We start from the raw sequence: 23721 nt of genomic DNA, 5'->3' as shown, positions 1-23721 counted from the left end.
TGTTTTTTCTGTGACATATATTAAAAAAAAAGAAAAAATCATTCCATTTATAAAGAATTAAGAATCGTCATTTTTATAATTATAGAAAATTTAACATAGAATATTAAAGCACAATAATAAACGCAGTTTACGGTGTCAATGTTTGTCATTGGTTCAAAACAAACAACGGCGGCAATAGGTTAACAAAAGTGCCGGTGACCGCGCAGCTAATCGAAAACCTAAACACCGCCATGCAAATATGCATAGCCAATAAGTTTATGGACGATGAATTTTAATAATAACAGAGTTTAATAATGGTTTAATATACGTTTTACTAATTTTTATAACAAAAAATATCAAAGCTATCCGTAAATGACAATGTCTTTTTTTCAATTCTGTTCGAGTATAGGTTGCTTTAGGGTAGGCTCCGAGCTCCTCGGTGGGGACGTATAGTGAGCTGATGATGATGATAGGTTGCTACCGCATACCTGAAAAACAAAACTTCGTAAAAAACGTAGTATGTACACAATTAACTGACCGTCGGTAGAGACCGAAACGAATCGGTCTTAGAAAAGACCAAAATCTCCACTTAAAATATATCGTTGTCTTTGTTTTGAATGAGATAATGATAGAGATGACGATATATTTTACACAGAATCTCTCAGAAACCCACGGTTAGTCGAATTCTAATTTAATCCTAAAAAAAAACGAGCATAATGTTTAGATTGATAAAAGTCATAATTATGTACAAACTTAATAATGCGGTTTCAATAAAATCCAGACCGAAAAGAACTTGAAACAGTAATTTACAAACCATTTTAAAAAAATGTTACCTCAAAGATTAAAGGTAATATAAAAGTTTACGTTGATTTCGGTCTACGTTAGTCCTCGCTAACAATAGTAACGTCCGCGGAGATTTAAGACTGCAATTAAAGCTGACCCATTAAGTTACAAATACTCTTAAAGGAAGCATTTGTTGTAGTAAATGCCAACCATTTATATAAATTAAATGCATTGCATTATAAAAAGCAGTTGCAATTCAAACAATTTTTTTTTCTATTGCAAACTAGCTCCGTACCGCGACTCTGTCCGCGCGGAAATAAACAAACTTAATAAGTAGCCTATGTGTTCTTTCGGGCTATGTTCTACATCTATGCCAAATTGCAGCGATATCCATGCAACCGTTCTGGAGATATTTACTGAACATCCATCCATACATTCGCATTTATAATATCAGTAAGATGAATATATATATAGTAAACCATTAACGTATTAAATCATTTTTTTCCTATTACACTTTTGGCATTCGAAAGACTACTACTGTTAAAATATCTCATTTCTAAAAGTGTACACCAAAATAAACTAGTCAGAATTATTTCGCAAAATTTAAAGCATGATTAAAAATATTTGAAATATTCGTTCTCTGAGAAACATTAAAAAGTAAATACTTAATTTAGAATGTTTTTAATGGAACCTTTCAGTGCGTCGGTGGTGGCTTTATAGTGCTAATGACTTGCAATGTTTGCTAATGCCACAAAGCGAGACAAAAGAAACGATGCGGTACGATGCTCGGATACTGTTGTTCCAAAGCCGGCACAATTTCAACGAACACTTGTGAAATATTCAATGGGAATTCATAAAAAAAGAATTGCTTTTGAATAGGTCCTTTTTATCTGTGTCAGTAGGGTTGTCTCAGTAATGTTTTTATGTTCATGTTTACATCTTAAATGACTAACCGTGGGTTTCTGAATCCATCTTACTAATATTATATAAGTGAATGTTTCGATGGGTGAATGTTTGTTAGATGTTTCTAAAAAGCCTCATAGATCTCGATAAAATGGGCACAGATGTAGAACATTGTGTAGAAGAGCACATAGGCTATTAAGATTTTTTTAATTTTTCGCCGACGGAGCCATGGGGTCAGCTAGTCTCTGTATAAAACACATTGTCATTTTCTTTGACAACATGTTTTAAAGGGGGGTTTTGATCTCAGAAACCCACGATAAGCTGATTTTGTCGAGCGAGGTGTCAGTCATTTCTCTCAGTTTTGCAGTCATTAGGATTTTTAAATTAAATTAAATCGATGGTATTTTACTAAGTGTGATAAACGTAGCTATATCAAACAAATTAAAATTTTACAAACATGAAATATAGACCTTAATGTGTTCATACTGTTAGGTATAAAATCCGGAAATGTGCCAGTGTATTGACTCAACACTAGCCTTACTAAAAGGTCGACGTTTCAGTACTCACATTAATTCTGATACTAGACTTTGTAACGGATGTACGTCATTCGCGCCAAAGGATTGTAATCAATAATGTCTAAAAATACGACAAAATTTTAATGAATCTTATATATCACTAAAAAGTATGTACATTTTGTTAGTACCAGAGGTTGCCATGTCACAAAACAAAAAATGAAGTGTTGCATGTACCGAAATTCTTTGTTAGAACGTAAAGTAAAATAGCGGAAAATATCTTCCAAGCATACAACAAAGTAGTTCCTATAATACTTTTATATTTTCACGATATAAGTAACTGAAAATTCTAAGAAAAGTCTAAAGAATATTTAAAAGATCACAGCGAGAGGATATTACGCCGCCCTCTAGCGGATATTGGCTGACACTGCATCTTCCGACAACTTTCAAAATCTATTACAATTCTTTTAGAAAATCTTTGCTCAAAGACAATAAATTTCAAAGACAGATAAATCCATGATTCTTATAATCGCGACTTACATCTGATAAAACGATCATTTCGATAAACAGGATACGTTCATTTTCATTCACTCGATATTATCCCTTAAAGAAAATAATTATTTGAGCAGCCACAACACCATAATTACTATGATAATAACGAAAGCCGCTGATATTGAAAATTTATGCCGAAGGGGAGAAATTAAAAAGCTATGGCTCAAGTTAAAAATGCTTTTCTCGTTTAATCCAAAATAATGAAATCTATATAAATGAAACATTCTAAAAGACAGAATATATTGGTAACTAGAAAACAAGATCTTACTAATACTATAAATGCGAATGTTAAGATGGATGAATGGATGTTTGTTTTAAGGTATCTCCAGAACGGCTTAACAGATATTGATGAAATTTGGCATACATATAGAACATAGTCTGAAAGAACACATAGGTTACTAATTATGTTTTTTTTTTAATTCTACGAGGACAATAAAAACAATAACCAATTTTTCTACAACTTGGTAATTTTACCTAGAGAATGTTTTACTCCTTTCCGATATACCACCATATTTACTATTATTTACTGTTGCTATAAGAACAGTGTTAAAAATTTATCAAAATGTGTTAACGCATCTTCAGACCATAATCCGCTCTCGCTCGTGACTTAAAGACTTTATAACACTCCTGAATCTTCCACGTTAAATGATTAGAAACCGGTAACCGCTCTATTGATTTACGACCCAGCCGGTAATTCTCCAAACATTTTCTAGATGTTTGTGTTGTGTAAAATAGCACGACTAAATTACCTATGCTAATAAGTGTTATAACCAAATGCCATAGAAAAAAGTTTAAACTCAACTAAATAAGTTTAAACTCAGTTCATGTTTGATTTCACATGGTGAGTTTCACAGACCACAATCTGAGTTTAAAGCATATTGTTATCTCTGTTTTGTCAATGATAATTGATAGGGACAACGATATTTTAATCGGAGATTTTGGTCTAACAAACTCATGGTCAAGGGTAAATATAGTTGTTGTATATTTAAATAATGTCTAACTTGTTTGATTGTTTTCGAAGATGTCGCAGACAATGTCTAAGGAAGATGAATGATTATAAATTTAAAAAGAAAATAACCCGACGGATTGTAACCTATGAAACGTAGGTGAAAATACAAATCCAATGACTATTACAAGGACGAATGTAAAATATTAGTAAAAAATAATTATAATACGCGAAGAGTAAGTGACAAAAAAATATTTCAGCCGAAGGTAAAGAATTACTATGGAGAAAGAACGTCTAATTACATGATACCAAAATTATTTAATAGAATAGCTAAGCTAAGACAGATACATAATATAAGCAGATAATTGTTAAAGTCAAAGCTGACAGACTTGTTTCTCGATGTGAAAAAGTTTTTTTTTTGTGATAACCAGTGATTCTCGCCGTTAAGCATTACAGCTTGGCGAGATAAAATTCCTCGTTAAATCTTTTGTATGAAAAAAAAAAATATTCACTCGTCAAAATCGGTTCAGTTATTTAGGGTACAGGAGGTAACAAAATAATTGCAACTTTATAACATCCAATAAACAAAATACACGCAAAAATACTTACCCGAATATTCAGTTAAAAATGAACAATGTTAATCACAATTTTGCTACTAACAATAGACCATTGAAACCACATCAAATATTTAATATACTATCGGAATAATTAAGTCAGTGTACATCGTTATCAATGCAAACATATGGACTATAATTAAGGAAGATTTAATAATGGATTAAGTTATAAGAGCATTTAATTAATGAATTGTTAATTAATGATAATAAAACAATATACAATCTATAGAGCGTCGGTGGCTCAGGGGTAAAGCACTTGACTTGCAATATACAGGTCCTGGGTTCGAATCACGCCATGCACCAATGTGTTTTTCGATCTCCGAATTACATATGTACATTTATCCGACGTTCTTATGGTGAAGGAAAACATCTTGATGCAACCTGACCATATCTGAGAAGAAATTCAAAAGATTTGTGTGAAGTCAACCAACCCGCACTTGGCCAGCGTGGTTGACTATGGCCCCCTTAACTTAGGGTAGGCATCGAGCCACTCGGTGGGTATGTATAGTGAGCTGATGATGCTGACGATACAATCTATGATAAAGATATAATAATTTCGGTAGAAATATTAAAGTCACCATTTGATATTACTTATCTATAGATTTATGAAAAACTAGCTTTCGCCAGCGCACTGTCCGCACGGGATTAAAAAAATAGTAGTTATGTGTTCTTTTAGGCTATGTTTTATATGCCATGTGTCAGTCAGATCCATGCAGCAGTTTTAGAGATACCTTCAAACAAACATCCATCCGTCTAAACACACGCATTTATAATATTAATAAGATCATATTGTTTTAATAATAAGAGAAAAAACTAACATTGGGCTGCTTAGCACTTTCACGAATAAAAGCTGTTGGTAAACGCATTTTAGTGCACCAATTAACGTTAATGCTTTAGTGGTTTCAGTGTTTTCTTGTACTTTATATTCCTAGCAGTTCATTTATTTTATAGTAGTAATAGTTTTTAAGTTGTTGTAATAGTTATAAAATGTGCACTGTACCTAGGGGTCTTGTGAGTATTTCTAACTTAAGTTATTGGTTAACTTTACTATACAATATAATATTTTTTACCGTAATTAATAAAATAATTATTTATTTAGTTAATTAAATATGTTATATTATTACTTAATTTCTAATGTAAAAATACAGATAAATGATATTCAAATGTCTGTATTTAATGTTATAATAAATTTTTTATTACAACACTAATTTTCAGTTCTATGCCAATTTCTCTAACTATATTTATCTATTAGATAAGAGACATACTAATACTATTTGAAGAAATGATACTTGGCACTAACAATGATTTACTCTTAAATCTTTTTACATTTTAGCGTTCACTTTAAACTCTTTAGGTTTCGTGTTTAATAATTGGCACCATTCCAAAATTCCTCTTATGAGACAGTAAATTTTTAGCCTCATTTATCTTAGAAGTTAGAGAATAAAATTCTTGAACTTTCTACTGGAAGAGATTTATTTTTGCTGTTATTGTTCTAGGATATTAAATTTACAATTTATATCACTAGTTCAACGTTCTAACCTTAGGAATCCACTGCCGTGACACATGCAGTGATGCATATTTCTGTCTCTTTTTTGTTAAAGATAAAGAAAGGGATAGATATATGTATTAATAGAGTTGTCACAGTAGTTCTAAGCTACAGTATCTTTACATAGTCAACAATCAAGTTAACGAGTTTCTTGTCGCTTTCTTCAAATGTTTGTAAGTAAATCTTTAAGTTAGAAAAAGTAAATTCCTCATAGAATTCCTTTCAATCGATTTAGCACGGCAGTCACGTTCAATACCCTTGTAGACGCCCTTAATCATTGCCTTTGTTACTTCAATGATAAGCACAATCGCCTCGTTAGACTCATCATGGAGACCCCCTCTGATAATGATAGGTATACCACAAAATACATCATTACAGGGTTCAGCCCTTCCTTATTATGTTACTATTCGAATTAAGCATCTTGTGATGTTCCTTATTCGTACATGTTAGGAGCCGGACTTTTAATTTTAGGTTTAAGGTACGCATTCATTGGTCCGCGCCGGACGCACCGCGCACACGCCCAGCAACGGACTGATATCTGATCGATGCCGTCTTTCAAGGCGAGTGGCGCGGTGGTGATAGAAGCAGCGCTATATAAAATCATACAAAGCAAACTAAAATCCGTTTCGGGCCGTGCGAGTGGTGCGTCCAGCGCGGTTCAATCGATGCACACCTTTACTTACCAGTATATACAATATTATTAATCAACTGACTGAATTCATACCCGTCTTTGCAGTTGCTGGCACCAACCAAAACGATATTATGTATTAGTACTGAGATGATGATGAAAGTCTTTTTAATATTGAATTAAAACTGTGTGAGGATTTTCTCAATGACATGTAATTAAATAAAACCAATGAAAAGTTTATCTTTATATTGAAACTAATTAAAAACAAAAAAATATCTTTGGTCAAACATAAATATTACAAAAAATATAACTTTAAAAATATTTATAAATATAAATATTATATCGGACTCAGTTAGTCCGATAAAATATTTATATTGTAAAAAGAAATTTGAACAGTTTTTATAACAAAATTAACAGAAAAAAAATAAATTGAAAAAACCGCAAACACTAAAAAAACAGTTTTTTAATTACAATTATCATATATATTTTTGCGCATTACTTATAAAATGAATGAAATGACGAAAAAATATATTGTATGGAATAATTTAAAATGCATATGTCTATTTAATATCTAAAAGTACTTAAAATATCTTATCAAAGATTCATGCCAAAATACAATTATGTTAATATCGGATTATTTTTAATCGTATTTACTTTCTATCAAAGAAAATAATCGATCTTCTTTTATTTTTGCGTATCAAACGAATTTAACCACTTTTAATCCATTCTTCAATTATCTTAACGATTAATTTGGCCGTTAGCTGTAGAATCTTAACTTACACTTAAAAATAACTTTGTACAACTTTGATGTACTTAATTTATACGGCGGAATGTTTTCCCGTGATGACTCCCGTCTTCTTGTCGTACTCGTATTCTTTGTGACCACTATTGTGCCTTAAACTGTCACCTGAAGATGATTCGCCATTATTCAGTAGTCCCTTTTTGTCTCTAAAAATAAATTTTATAAATTAAATGAGGTAATAATGTGATAACGAAGTCGTACTAGGCTAGCGTGATCTACGGCCTCAGCACCTTTAACTTAGGGTAAGCGCCGAACCCCTTAGTGGAGACTATAGTGGACTGATGACGATTAGTGTGTTGTTTCACTATTAATAATATGTTACAATTTTAACAATATTCATACTATTAGTTTAAATTTACATTGATAATAAAACTGCATATACCATAATAACATTTGCTGAGTACTTAATGTTTACCTCGATCGAAGCGTATCCTCTTTCCTTTTATTCTTCTTCTTGTAACAGCAATTAGCAATAATGCCTTGTTTCCGCCACACAAATAGCAGCAAATCGAGCAGTAACAAGCAAATAAATACTGCCAGTACTGACAATGCAATTATTGCGCCCGCTGAGAGTACTGGTGATAGATCACCATCTGTAAAACAAACAAAAAAAATAGTTTCCAATAAGTTATAAATAACGGGACGCTTAAGAAGTTGAGACTAACATAGACGTAAGAAAAGCTCAATGTTCTTCTAAAGGAAACATTCGTTGTGACATAATAATTAAGGGCTGCTGTACACGGACATCTTGAAGTAGTCAATACTGGCAGGTAGAAGTTCCCACACCGTAGTTTGCAGCAGCTGTTATAAAAAATTACAGGTATTGATCTAACAGATACTAGTGTATATTGTTCTGATATTACCTGGTACATAAAGTAAAAGTTGTGATACAGAAGAATTTCCTTGAGAATTGTGAGCGAGTAATTCTAAACGATATGTTGTATTATATTGAAGATCTGTTAATTCAATTTCATTGGTTTCAGCGATTTCTTCTTTGCATGACTCTACCTGAACATCAAGAGAATGATCCAAGATCTAAAAAAAATACCATTAATGTAATTCTTTTTAATAAGTAAATAAAATTTTGATTTTGAAGAAGGAAAAGCCTGGACCTAATTTAAGGAAAATACGATTGAAGTAGTAAAACTGTCATATAGAAATAATTACCGAACAATAACGTATAGCGTAGTAATCTATGGGGTCCCCATTGCTTTCTGGAACCTTCCAAGAGAGTCGTTGACTGTCGCTAGTGGCCAATAACATTTCAAATTCCGTTGCCCACTCAGGACGGTCGGGAACCAATCTGTAAAAAATATTTTAGAAAAAAATCATTCTAAAGACATTGTAGTTTTTATAAGCGTGCTGTATTAAAAAAAAACAAATGAAATTTAAACATGTTCATTTATTTTTAACGTTAATAGCTAGCAGGTGTGTCTTATTCTTAATTACATCTAGATGAATAGTATTTACGTCATTCATTACGTGAACTGCTACATTTAGCTGCAGGCTATAACAATAATCATAACGGCAAGATCTTGCTCTTAAACTTGCGCTTGTCTCGCCGCCTGTTTCATTTTCATTTTACAAATTTGTAAATTCAATTATCTCGCTAATGCTAATTATATCTAATGTGAATATAGAATTAAGATTTAATTGTTTACTAGCTTTTATCCGCAGACAAATCGCGTGGATTTAAAAAAAATAGTAAGTAATCTATGCGTTATTCCAGACTGGTCTATGTCTGTGCAAAATTTCATCGAGATCCGTTTAGGCATTCTTGAGGTACATAATTGGAGAATTATCCATCCATCAAAACTTTTGAACTTGTGATACTTTTACGATATTATAATAGTAAGATAAGAAAACTGATTCTTGTTAATATTTACTTCTTCCGAGAAAATACACAGAAATAAAAGGTGGTTACAGCGTTCAGTTCATAAATTTATTAAAACTTACGTCTCTAGAGTAATAAATTCCAAAGTTTCGCTCCACTGGCCCGCACCGACGTCGTTCACAGCTGCAAACTTGATATAATACGTTGTATTCGGTTTCAATTTGTCCACTTTGTATGGTCTATGTATGGACCAAGTTCGATTGATGTGGATATCAGTGATATCGTAGTTGTTTGATTCGTCGTATTCAGCCGTGAAGCCGATTACTTCCGGACCATTTACTTCAGCGGGTCCGATGATAGCGAATGTAGCAGATGTTGGCGTTGTTTCAACTGTCGTTACCTGAAAATTAAATGGACCGATATCGGAATTGGTGGCAGTTGAACTAAACTTTGAGGTAGCAATGATAATCTTACCACTGTAATTAAATTATTTAGATATTCAAAAAGATTAGTTTCTAAAGTAATTTATCCAAATACGAGAATTAAATAATTCCGTAACGAAAAAGGGACTCAACTGTAAGCACTGGGAGAGCAGTTACGCGATAACAAAACATAAAAAATACAGAGGAATTGATAACCTCCTTCTTTTTAAATTCGTAAAAATTGTAAGTTTCCATTCAATAATATCAAGTTTTTTTTTAAAGTTTTTACGATAACACCATCTCACTGCTTGCTGTGCTAAATAAGAGATTTTATTTTTACTCGTGGCATCTCACAAGTCCCTAGTTTCGACGACCATATAACTTACATTTCTGATAGCAGGTGGAGCAAATCCTTCTCGCAATGTTATAGTCTTCGTATTCATTCCATATTCATTTCTAGCGGAACATTCATAGTTCCCATAAAAAACTGGCTGGTCAATAACAAGTGGTAAGAATTGTCCTGGATTATTTTTAACTTTTTCTGCCAATATTTTATTAATTTCAACTTGCTCTGTTGTTGACACATCATTTCCTTGGAATCTGGTTTAAAGAGAAACATAATCATTACTTTGTTTTTATTTTAAAATTTTATTTTATATTGATATAGCGCTAGAAATAAATTTTACAGCTTAAAACTTTCGATATGCCTTTTTTTGTAATATTTCCCATTTTTAGGGTTCCGTACCTCATAGGAAAAAAACGGAACCCTTATAGGATCACTTTGTTGTCCGTCCGTCCAGTCAAGACCCTTTTTTTATTTTACTTAAAACATTGAAACTTGAATATTACGTGAAAATAATATGGTTTGGTCATAATTATTTTTAATGTTTCAGTAGCGGCTCTCATCAACCACTGGGTAAGTTGAAGAATGATTTTTTTAAATTATGTTTTTTACCAAAATTATTTTTTTGTTCGAAATGTACAAAAATCTCAACTAAAACATTTGGTTATGTTTGTTCTTGCGTATCTTTTTGTATTTACTCACCGCCAAGCAATTTGTGAACTGGGATTGGCTTTGTGTTCGCAACTTAAGTTCACAGTTTTCCCAACCCACGCCCACAAGGTTTCCGACAGTGTTTCGAAATATGGTTTGTGCAAAACTGACATATACATCGTCTCATTTGTCACATCAGCTGTAATATACAAATACATTAGCATTTCCTGCTTAAACGTAGCCAATCTGTTATTTCAGACTATGTTCCAAATCTATGCCAAATTTCATCGAGATCAGTTGAGCTGTCCTGCAGATACTTTCTAACAAACTTCTATCCATACATTTGACATTTATAATATTAGTAAGATTATAAATACGAAGTTTGGTTCCATTCATCTATCTGGATGTAAAGATTTTTATTGCTACGTAAATCCAGAACAGTTCAAAGTATCTGATTGAAATTTGGAACGGCGCTAAATTATAGTCTGTAATAACGTAAAGGGTACGCAATTTTTTTTTAATTTGATACAAATGAATTCTTTTACAATAGCTAGTTATAAAATATAAGTCTTACCATCATTACTCGCAATACAAAAATAAAAACCCTGATTGATCATAAGTGATTGACTGAGCGTTACTTGAAATACTGTTTCGTTGTCATTTGCGTTCAATTCGTTCCAAGACACTCTGAAATAAAAGAAATTATGTAAACATAATACGAAGATTTTCGTACACTGAAACAGGCCTTTAGTACAAATACGTTAAAGATTTTTTAAAGAGACAAAAGATATACAGTCTTCTAGAACGAAATTAAAACACTTTTAACATTAAATAGGTCAATTGTTTATTTATGCCGATGCTGAATATTAATATTATCTACAAAATAATATTTTCATTTAAATATGTTATAATAACGTCTGAAACTCACCCCTTTATATCATCATCAACCTCTCCTTGAAAGCTCATAATAATCTTAGGTCTCGGTCTACCAGTCGCTCTGCATGTTATTTCAGCCGTTTGACCTTCAATAACTGTGACGTTATTAAATTCTATGATTTCCGGTGGTATTAGTACCTAGAAATAAAAGTCAAATTAATTTAGCGATCTTAATTTATTGAAGTTAGAAAAGTCTCAAGAACCAAATCATATTTATATGTTATTTCAATAAAACGAACATAGAAAGGAAAGAACGAACATTTTCCAATTAAAAAACATGCTACATATTATGTATATTCAAAGAATTTCTAGAAGCTTGGCAACTTTTTATAAAAATAATACGAGCGTTTTACTTTTCAAACCAAGCTATGAAAATAGAAATGTTATTTTGTAAACTAAATTTATGTAGAACTAGCCATCGCCCGCGACTCCGTACGAGCGGAATTAAAAAAACATATGTATAAACATAGCCTATGTATTAATCCAGGCTGTATTCTATATGTATTCCAAACTTCGTCGAGATCCGTTCAGCCGTTCTGGAGATACCTTCAAACAAACATCCATCCATCTAATCATTCGCATTTATAATATTCGTAAGATTAAATTGGATATTAATAGTTGGTAAACAAACACTAATACTCACGTCGATACTAATTAATTTAGTTGCATTTCCACCTTCGTTAAAAGCGGTACATTCGTAGACGCCTTTATCATCCGCGACTACGCTATCGAATACAATGCTATTCGCAATTTCATGCCAAGTCACGTTAACATCTGCCGGATCCTGGAATTTAATTATTGATCTCTAATATAAATAAACAATATGATATAGATAGAGCCAACAATTATTTATTAGTTATGTTTGCTGTCAAATGCACGTGTAGGACAAACCTCGGCCACCACTCGCCTCTAAACAGGATTTGTTCTGGATATACTTGATTAGTTGAACAAAACACTACAAATAATATAAATGTATTTGGCTTAACTTAAAACTTTACTTTAACTTTTAAAAAATATTAAAACGAATTATTATAAAAGATTTGTTACTAATATATAATAATTTCCAAAACCATAAACTATAATACTACCTAAATAAATACTTATGTAATCGTTGTCCTCCAATACTTACATATGTATAAGATCTGATACTATTTAATTGATAAGTTGTATGTGTTATATATATTTTGTGCTTGTCCTTAAATAAATACATAAATAAATGTGCACTTATACTTACGAGTACTGATATCTTTCTCCATAAATAATTAGGATGAGGCATGCCATTTGCAGCACATTCTATAGTCAAAGAACCACCGACGACAACAGTTGCTTGCGGTGTAGCTATTAGTCCGTTTATTACAGGCATGTATGTTACCTAAGAATACGATATATTTTTAGTTTAATTTACTTTACAAACACTAACAACATTACAGTATACTTACCACAACTTTGATATCTCTATCGATGCCTTCCCCTGTTTCAAGATCTGATGCGGTACATTTGTAAACACCGCTATCTTCTTTTGTCACATTCTTTATTACGAGTCCTCTTGATGAAATTACTTCGTATTTCCCATCATCGGATATCTTTAATCAAACAAAATCAATTATAAACATTATTTTTTCTGTCTTGTTTGTTAAGTTGCAACCTTAACTTTTATTTGATGTTAATTCTCTTATTCTCTTTACCTCAATAAAACCGTCTTCATTTTTATGCCAGCTTATAAATGGATCAGTCTCACCGCGAGCTTCACATATAACTAATTCGTCTTTCCCATTAACCACGTACTGTGTTTCTGCCGTGTTAACAAAGTATGGTGGATCTGTAACCAATTTCATTAAGGTTGATGTTTCAATAGACATAAGAATATTGTATTTATTAGTTTTGTAACATACCGTAAGCTTCCACGTTAAATGTTCTTGTATACTGTTGGCCATTATAAATGGTTACACACTTGTATTCTCCTGATATTGATTTAGTTACGTTAGAAATATATAATCCAAATGCACCGTCCAGCCATTCCGTGTATATGTTTGATTTCGTACCTGGTCTTATAACAATCGTTAACTTTAGGAAAAAAACAATATTTAAAAATAATTTAAAGATCAATATAAAATAGTTTTACCCTAATGTAACGATTTCTTGATCGTTTATATCGAACCATTTTAAATGTTTGCCTTTAGGGTCCGGTTCGTCACATCTGCATTCTTGGAAAAATGAACTACCCGATTTTACCTTCGCTACTTCAGTTTCTTCTTCCGTAAAACAAGATTCATATCCTGTAAGAAATGAAGGACAATCACAATTATTTAAAAAAAATAATGTAATAATTGTTAACTTCAAAGAATTTGACCCCTTTGGTAATGTTGCAACGATTTAACAAATATTTCCTACATATATATCGAAACATAGAATTCTGTCGTTCCGAGAAAATTTGGCTTTGTTCTATTCTAAGACCGCTAGTAAAGGTTTAAATAAAGCTTTTGAAATAAACCGTAGTGAAACGGTTTGACTCTATTCTGACAACCTGCATTTTTTACTATCAAAATAAAACATGTTTTTACCAAATTCCTATAATTCATGTCTCAACTAATGTTTCTGTGGACATCGCAAAGCCATGACGAGGGTCGTCCTAATTTTTGTAATCACAACAATCTGAGAGCCCATGTCAATAAAATATGACAACCACGTCTTTTACAAGGAAAATACATGAAAATAAACTAAAATACTAAATGATTAACCGTCTATTTTATATTGATACTAGCTGTCGCCCGGGACTCCGTCCGCGCGGGATTAAAAAAAAAGTTTCCTAAAGAGTTTTCCCTCGCAATTCAAGACCAAGACAAGGTGAATCCGTTCAGCCGTTCTCGAATTTTAGTGAGACTAACGAACAGCAATTGATTTATAAATATATAGATTAAACATGAATAACAACAATTTATTACAAACTAAAAAAAAAATAAACAGTGTTAGATTATGAATGAATCTGATAATAGTAAAAATCCAATGCCTCATGTAATCAATAAAACCAAAGCAATGTAAACAAACGAACAAGCTATATAAAGAATATTTTGCCATGTGCTTGTCTCAATGAGATCATTTTTTATTATACGAACTTTAAGGCGTAGTTATTAAAGTGGGTCGTGCAAATCCAAACAAGCACATAAATCTATCATGTAACATGTTTAAAAAAGATCAAATAAAATGCTTTAATTACAACTGTATTGCTTACATGTTTCTAAATACACGCCCTAAAAAGTATCGTTTTATATTTAAACTAGTTGTCACCCACGACTCGATCCGCAAGGAATAAAAAAAAACTTGGAGATACCTTCAAACAAACATCCATCCATCTATCCATCCATCCATCTAAACATTTGTAAGATTTGTAAGATAGTCTATATTTACTGTAAAGTATTAGGTCCAGTTATTCAGTTTTGTTATTTTGGTTTTCTTCAACTACACAACTAGATTCAACCACGTAGCTACAATGTAGGTGTTGCCTAATAGGTTTTATTAACTCAGTCGACGTACTTTTATAAAAGAAAGAACAGGATGCGGTGTCTACCGGAAGAATAGTTGAGTATGTAATTATCTTATTTAAAAAGTGGTGCTTGTTCATTGATATGCCAACGTGCTTTTAAAACGTGCGTTATTCTTAATTTGAATTTTTGCTTGAAGCTCACATGCTTATTGTTATATTTACTATGCACTGGTCAGAAAATTTATTTGGTTTTAAATATTTGGCTTGGTCTCCTAAATATTAGCTCACGGCCATAACAATTGACTACAGAACAGCAATTTTCAATCACAATAAATGAAATTATTAATTTGAATGATAACATTGAAATTCAGTTTTGTTGTAGAAGAAAAGTTTCTCGTTCTTTCCTATGGACTTTGTAAAAACAATTAGCTGTCGCTAGCGATTCCTTCCACGCGGAATTAAAAAAAAACATTAATAGTAGACTATGTGTTCTTCGAGACAATGTACTATATGTATGCCAAATTTCATCAAGATCCGTTCAGCCGTTTTGGAGATACTTTCAAACAAACATCCATCCATTTATACATTCGCATTCATAATATTGCTAAGGTAATTGTACCTGGTAATCTATCCTGATTGTTGACTCAGACATGAACTTGACTTAACAAAGTCACAGATGTGACTTCACGTTTATTCTGAAATATGACAATTTGTTCCAAGGATACCTTTTTAAGGCAATTTGTGCAAACCAACCCGACAGTTTGACGCTGAATAATATGATTTGTGTCTGGCATTAAGCGTATGTCACTCGTACATTCCTTTCTAGCAAGCAAGTTGCTACAAGGCCGAATTGATTATGATATATTATTCTGCTTGTAAAAATACAGCAATTGAACTAGAATTTAGGAATGTTGTACTGTATTTCGTAATAGAATATTCGACACAGCAAGACATTTTAAACTAACTGTCGCCCGCGACCCTGTCCGCACGTAATTATAAACAAATGTAATAAGCCTATGTATGAGATACCTTTAAGGATCCATCCATTCATCTAAACATTCGCATTTATAATATCAGTAAGATGTCGATGACAAAAGTTTGAAAAAAAAACAGTATAGTAAGCTCTGCGTATGCGAAATCATTAGTAAAACAACCGCTTAGAATTAATGTCTCTATTGATTCTCCATAAAAATACTTTCTTTAAGCACTCTTTAACAGTTTCGCGTGCAGTAATTCAAATGAAATGTATTTTTTTGTAAAATATTTGAGTAAACATTATCAAAGTTACTAAAGAAACAAACGTTGCAATTGATTATCTAGAATACCTAACTATAAGGAAATGGACTCCCTTCCTTCCCCCTTCTGTCTGAATTATCGGTTCGTTAGTGGAAAAGCATCGAACGTAGCAGACCCCAGCAATTTAATGTTATTTCTCTCGAGTGCAGGAATTAGCACATTGAAAAAAAAACATTTTGGGGGCGATGCCCTTCTCCTTGCGTTGAATTATTAGCTTTTTAAGGAATACATAAACTCAAATCGAAACATAAAAAAAGACATAGAACACAAATAGAAATTCTCCTTCTTTTTGGAGTTGGTTAAAAAGATATATAAAATTGTCTTTGGTTAAGAAGGCAGTGAATTTAGATATGGCAACTGAAAGTGAGATATATGGGCATGTAGTAAAAAATATTTTTGCTTATGAGCATAATCGAAAACTTTAGAATTCAAGAAGTTTGAAATCTTCAACATCAAGCTAGTAACCACTATGTGAGCTTATTGACAACACCACGTACTACGTAGATTATATTGAATGAAATTAGATCCAGACTCAACAACTACTGTTTTTATAATACTACATATATGCACGCGAAATTTGATACCGGCACTAATTATACTAGGAATATAGTAAACATTGCTTTGCGTATTTTTTTTAAACCTTTTACTTTTAAAGGACAAATTAATACTTATGAAAGATTAATTCGTTTCACAAAAAATTGGCAATAATATTGGTATTGTAAAAATCTGCACGAACATAATTGTTACAGTTTCACTGATAACCATATCCATCCAAATTATATCTTTACCAATTACTGTTGACCTGATTTGGTCTTCGTTTTAATTAAGTGACTTTTGTACAACTTCCCTCAATTGACCAGATATCATTCCGTCATAATTAAATGAGAATAATAGCCTTGAACAGTGATACATTACTTCCTCATATGACACGAGACAAGAGAAATTCAACTCGCTTTATTGAAAGATCATGTCCATGTACTCCAGTATTATTAAAGTCAAAGTCAAGTGTATTTGAAGCTGTGGTGAGTGCGGTCAATTTATAAGGCGATGACAAGAAACGTCCCGCCCGTAATGATGTTATTTTGGTGGGAAGATCGACACTCGTTACAAACATATTTAAAGGTCCACTTTCACAGCAGTAGATAAAATTGTATCCACTATATACCTACATTGTGTATACTAATATCTTCTCTTTAAACACACCTTCGAAGGTGAAGTCATATTTGACGGCTGATAGAAAAATATAGGGAAATGACTTCAAACTATTAACGCCCGGTTAAAAAAAAATCTAAATTTTGGCCAAATTAATGTGATTTTGGCTTTATTTGACGCTTTTGTAATTGTATGTTTAATGGACACCTCGATCAACATTTGACGAAAAATTCATCGTTTATCGAGCGCGTCACAAAAAGTTCGCACATTATTTTTAGTCATAGGTCCTTTTCTAAGTCATCATCAGCTCACTATACGTCCCCGCCGAGGGGCTCGAAGCCTACCCTCAAATCAAGGGTAACTAGGCCATAGTCAACCACGCTGACCCAATGCGGGTTGGTTGATTTCACACATATCTTTTGAATTTCTTCTCAGATATGTGCAGGTTGCATCACGATGTTTTCCTTCACCGTAAGAACGTCGGATAAATGTCCATATGTAAATTGGAAATCGAAAAACACATTGGTACATGGCGGGATTCGAACCCAGGACCTGCAGATTGCAAGTACTTCATCCCAGAGCCACCGACGCTTTAAGTATGCTGTATTAATTAGTCGTCTTTAAATCTATAAAAATATTTCAAAAACTTCCATTGAAATAGGTCAAATGTGTAAAGCGTGTTAAAAAGAGCAGTTTTCGTTAACAAAATATAACTGGCAGTATTAATTAAGAGAACATAGCGGCACTTGTTTTGTGCACATTCAATTAGACTGATCCGTGACGAGAGCGCGGCTATTCTCGTTTTATTTAGATGGACACTGATTAACCTGCAGTTGCATACAAAATGACAACTGTAATCCCATTCAATGTTAAATATTAAATTTTTAGGTTATAAATATAACTTTATTGATGTCACTTTTAATTTTAAAACCCTCTAAAGTTCTGTAGACAGAAAAAAAAACTTCTATCGCAAATGATATAACAGTGTTAGTGAGTATATATAACAGTGGTAGAGCCCGCTTTAACATCTTCGCATGAATTGGCCCGGTTCTTCCGGTGAAATACCACGACCACGCAGAAGACAGGCGTGAAGTGGAAGCAATTCCGCGTTTCGTCTGATGAGTGTGCGTCACACAGGCCTAATTTTTCTTTCCCTTCCCACCTTTTTTCTTATAAGGGAAGGATGGGAACTGGAAGTGGCCTTTCCGGATAAAAGGATGCATGGAAAGAGAATATATTATCTTTCTGTGCATACTCTCCTCCGTCGATTAAATCAATTGCATATATCTATGGGCAACGGTCACTTCGCTTTGCCAGCGATTTCAGATGGCCGCTCGCTCGTTTGCCACCTTATGATATAAAAAAAATGAAGGTAAAAAAATTAATTCTATCAATATTTATTGCTATATTTTTATGTATTGATTTAGAAGTAACTTCTTTCCGTTCACTGTTATAGGCAATGTTTAGAGTTACTTAATTTACAAGATGTATCGTGGTTAGCGTTTAGTGTTTTACTAATATTTTGAAGCTACTTGATACTTAGAAATTATCGCCACGTATTTAATTTCAGTATACCTAATAACAAGGAAGGGAATTAAGAGAAGATATTTATTAATCATCAATCTGACCTTCAAACAGATTTCCTTTCCCCCTAATTGCTTATCGCCCTAAATACAATTGGGCGTAGTGTATGGAACCCTTTATATTAATTCGTTACCACCATGACACCAATATGGCGGACATAATTTTAGGAATTGGTAACATCGCGTTGCGTTTAACGAGCTCAACTAGATGGTGACCGAACGCATCAAATTGCCGTTCGGTAGACGCGCTTTGTATTGTGTTATGCACGTTTTAATAGACGTCGTTCGCGGTTAGGAATATTTTGTATCGTATATGCTCTGTTATTAACACATAAAATTAACTATTTTTATATCAAAAAGATTAAGTAAGTTTACACATTAATTATGTGCCATTAATCTACCTATGATGATGTTATTAAAAGAAGCTATAATTAATTAAAACTAGACGGCGCCCGCGACACCGTTCGCGCCGAATTAAAAAAAAACAATTCTATAGTAAGTAATTAGTATTTCACAAGGATAGTTTATTTCATTGTTTATGTAAATGTTACGTGTATACAATCAATTGAGAAATATATAAGTACTAGCTATTGCCCGCGACTCCGTCCGCGCGAAATTAAAAAAAAACTTAATTAGTAATCTATGTGTTCTTCCACACTATGTTCTACATCTATGTCGAACACGTGTTTTAGTATCTTCTTATCCCATTTGTTTTTGTAAATATGCAATCGATCGTTGTTTATAAGTCAAGAAGGGTACTAACAAAGTGCAATGAAAGTCAATAATATAAAACAGCTTCATCTAAGTTAAGAAATGATCATGACACAATTGAGAGGTGCATAATAGTTGACTTCTATGCTTCGAACAAAGAAACTGTTCTTAACTAATGGCAGCACAGATTAAAAATACATATATTAGTGGATACCTTTGTGTGATTATGTCTACTGTAATAAGTAAAAACTAAGCTTTAAATTTAATCTTACTAATATTACAAATGCGAATGTTTAGATGAATGGATGTTTGTTTAGAGGTAACTCCAGAACGGTTTAATGGATGTCGCTGAAATTTGGCATTGATGTAGAACATAGTGTGGAAGAACACATAGATTACTAATTAAGTTTTTAATTTCGCGCGGACGGAGTCGCGGGCGATAGCTAGTACTTTTGAATTTATCAATTGATTGTTTACCTAACATTTACATTAACAATTAAACTATCCTTGTGAAATACTAGCTACTTATAGAATTGTTTTTTTTTTATTATTTCATAACAGTTTTGTTGAACTATAACTATTACTACCCATTAACCTTAGGTTTCTGTCACTAAAATCTCTGTACAAAACTGAGATAACAATATTTTAAACGGTGATTTTGGTCTCAGAAACTCATGGTAAAACAGGCTTCAGATAGCCGATGAACTCGATTAACGTAACAATAGTTACTCGTTTAAAACACATACAATAACGTTTGACGTAAGCCTTTAGGGAAATGTGAGACATATTTGGTTCGCGCGCAATTTCCTGTCATACCTACCACAGATAATTATCTAAATAAATGTGACAATGACATTCAAATATGAATAACAATAGATCGTTTTTAATAAACTACCAGTTTTTAAAACATAATCATAACCTAATGTTATGGTTCTTTAAGGTACCAAATGCACTTTATCTTACAAACATGCGACTTTTAAATCATCTAAAAATCTCAAACATAATCTATTACTGCTTCAGAATATTGTTTTAAAAAGACAAAGATAATGTACAAAGTACTAAAAAGTATACATGGTATTACGTAAAATAATTAAAACCCATTAAACTACAGAAACAAACTCTCATGGCCAGTATTTTATCTTCCTTTTGACTTAGTTATTCAAGTAATAAATAATGTCTAAACATGCATTTTGAATTCGAATATTAATTTGTTTTAAATTATATTCTGTACAGTATTGAGAATTTAAATAAAATAAAACTAAAAGAAAAAATAATCAAAGAATGCAATTTATATTTATTTACTAAATAATGCATGTCTGAACACACTACAACTATTAAAAGTATAGCCATAGTAAAAACACGAAAAAGAAAACTTAATTTAGAAATAAAAAAAATGTTAATAATAACAGAAAAAACTTACCCCTTAAGCTGGATAAAAGCAATACAACAGAAAAACAACTTAGATAACCCATCTTAAGATCGATTAAATAAAAAAAAGTCAACTTTTTTTTTAACTAAACTTTAATATAGTCGATTTACGCACGCATGGCTACTGTCGCGGGTTACATAAGCGACTGACGAAGTATAAGCGCTCACAAACGGGACGTATAAGAGCATAAACATCACGATTATTTTTAGAGCCCGTAACAATGCAGCCGATAGTCAAACAGGAATGTCGTTACGTCGCCATTAAAACAGATCGAAAGTATGTAGATACGATTTTTTGCTGCGATGCTTAATATAGAAGAACAATGAACTATAAAATATACGTTGGTTAATAATTTTAAAAATAATTTCTTTTCCATTTTGACTTAATAAACGTTTTTTCATTTGTAAGAAATGGAATGTTGTCAAATTTATTCTGTATAAAAAGGTCCAATATTATTTATTATAGTACCAGGAAATTAATATTGCTCCCGTGTGTCATGACGTTATAAAATTTATTTTTAAAACAAATAACCGTTCTGTTAAATATATTTTAAGCTAATATTAGTCGGTAAAGAAAAGTTGAATGAAAATTCCTGGGGTGTTTTTCTACTACCACTAAAAGCGTTATTGTTCAACTAATGCATAGGAATCTTCTATATAGCCTCATTTTCAAAAAACCTTTTGCAACGTTATACTGGGGGCAATGGACAAGAAAAGCAGTTCCCCTCCTAAAGCTTTTCGTTACAAAAAATGAACATTCAAGGCAAGATGACGTGTAATAAGAAGGGGTAAAATACAATTCTTCTCCTCTGAAGCAATCTGTTTCAATTAATTAGCACTTATTGCGGCATCCCTGCAATATTTCGTCAAATTTGGATGTTCAAAATTGCATTATAATGTTCCCATTTGGAGTTTAGTTACGCTACAAATAATAAATGCAAAAATAGTATAGTATTAAGTTTAAGATATAACCGTGGGTTTTCACTTCCAAAACATTATTACAAAAATATGTTGTCCCTTTCATATTGCTTAAAGAAAAAAGAGAAGGAAGAGAGTTAAATAGGGTTGATACAAAAATTAAGTATTTTTTTTTATAAAAATGCAAGTGCGATTCGGAAATTGGAAGACTGTTGCCGATGTTTATCTTCTATCTGTTATTAATTAAATTTTCAAACATTTCTACTTCTCCTTTAGAAACTAATATCTATATTCAACATCTGCGGCGCCGAGGCCAAGCTCTTGTCGGCTTCAAATGGACGTAATGAAAATCATACCCTACTGATCCCAATGTTATTAATATTGCACAAGTTTAATGTATATAACTTAGCCTTTACTAAAATAGAAAGGGCATTGTTCTATTAACGTTATTTTCTCCCTTATTGATTTAACGCAGTCTCTTGTTAGTCGATTAAATTCCCTATGTCTTTATTTTTATTAGAATAAAGTACCACGAATATTAATTACGGAAATAATTTATGTTGTCTTCATAAATGTCAGAAAATTGTTGTTTAAATAAGTAATTATTACTCTTTTTCTGTTAAACTTATTTTTTTTTTGTAAGCCAATCTACAAAGTACAATTAGCTCTCCATTAAGGGATTAGCTTTAACTCTCTAACGGTTAATTATTTCAAGGAATACTCTTCGTAAATTAATTTATTTAAAACAAGATACATTGGTGGTAATGTTTAAATGGAATAAACAATTACGTACGACATAAGACAACAGTGAATATTATATTCAGTATTATATATAGAGAAAATAATAATACGAAACACAGTAATAGAATTACGTCAAGTATCAAAAACCGACATAATAACTTCCAAAGAGATTAAATGTACAATTAGAAACATTGGTCGGCCTGCCACAATACAACAGGGAAACAAGGCATAATCCTCTTAAGTCAAATTGCTCACAGCATTCCAAATTGAACGGAAAAGCTGATAATATCCTTTGGTACTGGCCTTCAAGCCTTTCGGGGAGGAAAACAATTTTCTCTCTGTAGGCTTGTTTCGGTCACCTCTCTCTCGTAAACGCTCCAAGCGATGAGTAAACGCTTTAGTGGGTAGTTCGACTAAGTCCCATTGTTACTTCCATTTGCGTTGTTATTTTGTACTATACTATAGCTACGTATAAAGCCCTTTTGTTATGCTGCTTGTTGTGAGAGCTTACTTGTTTTTGTTGTTTTGTGGATATTTTCACGAATCATAATACACGTGGCAATATGCAAAGTTGATCAATCCCTTACTTAGCTATAGAAAAACATAAGAGTTCATGGATTTCCATATTTAGATTCCTCACACATCACACTTTCAATATTTTGTTGAACTAAAAAAATTATTAAGAATAACTTGGACTGAAAAATTACAGCACAAAAGTACTTTCCTTTACCGTACTTTTATCACAAATTTACTTCATAGTAAATGGAGAAAATATTATGAAAAGATATTATAAATAGAAATTTAGTGTCTGACCGCAAATGAATGAATGGATGAAGATGCAGCTTTGAGTGCAAAGGTAAAGCGCAGGCTAAAATCTTATTACAGTTATGAAGACGTTGCTCATGCAATATTCATTGACATCGCACAGACGAATTATAGCTACAAAATTTACATTGTATT

At 32.2% G+C, this 23721-nt stretch overlaps 1 protein-coding gene across 1 annotated transcript; it reads right to left on the bottom strand.

The window, feature by feature from the left end:
* Window positions 1-6970: 6970 nt before the first annotated feature.
* On the bottom strand, window positions 6971-21435 carry LOC106121822 (fasciclin-2). The gene is made up of 16 exons (XM_013317647.1): window positions 21095-21435; window positions 13574-13727; window positions 13344-13498; window positions 13137-13270; window positions 12891-13034; window positions 12686-12823; window positions 12095-12235; window positions 11444-11589; window positions 11090-11202; window positions 10567-10714; window positions 9908-10121; window positions 9222-9499; window positions 8433-8568; window positions 8129-8300; window positions 7681-7858; window positions 6971-7411 (listed from the first exon to the last, which is right to left on the bottom strand). The coding sequence occupies exons 1-16, from the start codon at window positions 21144-21146 to the stop codon at window positions 7282-7284; spliced, it is 2433 nt and encodes an 810-aa protein (XP_013173101.1). The 5' UTR covers window positions 21147-21435; the 3' UTR covers window positions 6971-7281.
* Between the last annotated feature and the right edge of the window lie 2286 nt (window positions 21436-23721).

Source organism: Papilio xuthus, unplaced genomic scaffold (genome assembly GCF_000836235.2).
Source record: "Papilio xuthus unplaced genomic scaffold, Pxut_1.1 DF826938.1, whole genome shotgun sequence".
Classification (NCBI taxonomy): Eukaryota; Metazoa; Arthropoda; class Insecta; order Lepidoptera; family Papilionidae; genus Papilio; species Papilio xuthus.
The sequence above is the reverse complement of the archived record's forward strand: the minus strand, read 5'-3'. Positions and strand labels throughout refer to the sequence as shown.

Excerpts from the sequence above, each read along its gene's own strand:
- LOC106121822 (XM_013317647.1), bottom strand. The coding sequence starts at position 21,146 with ATGGGTTATCTAAGTTGTTTTTCTGTTGTATTGCTTTTATCCAGCTTA. Across the intron at positions 11,590-12,094 it reads CTAAATTAATTAGTATCGAC|GTACTAATACCACCGGAAAT; the intron begins GTGAGTATTAGT and ends TTTTATTTCTAG. Across the intron at positions 8,569-9,221 it reads GAATTTATTACTCTAGAGAC|ATTGGTTCCCGACCGTCCTG; the intron begins GTAAGTTTTAAT and ends TATTTTTTACAG.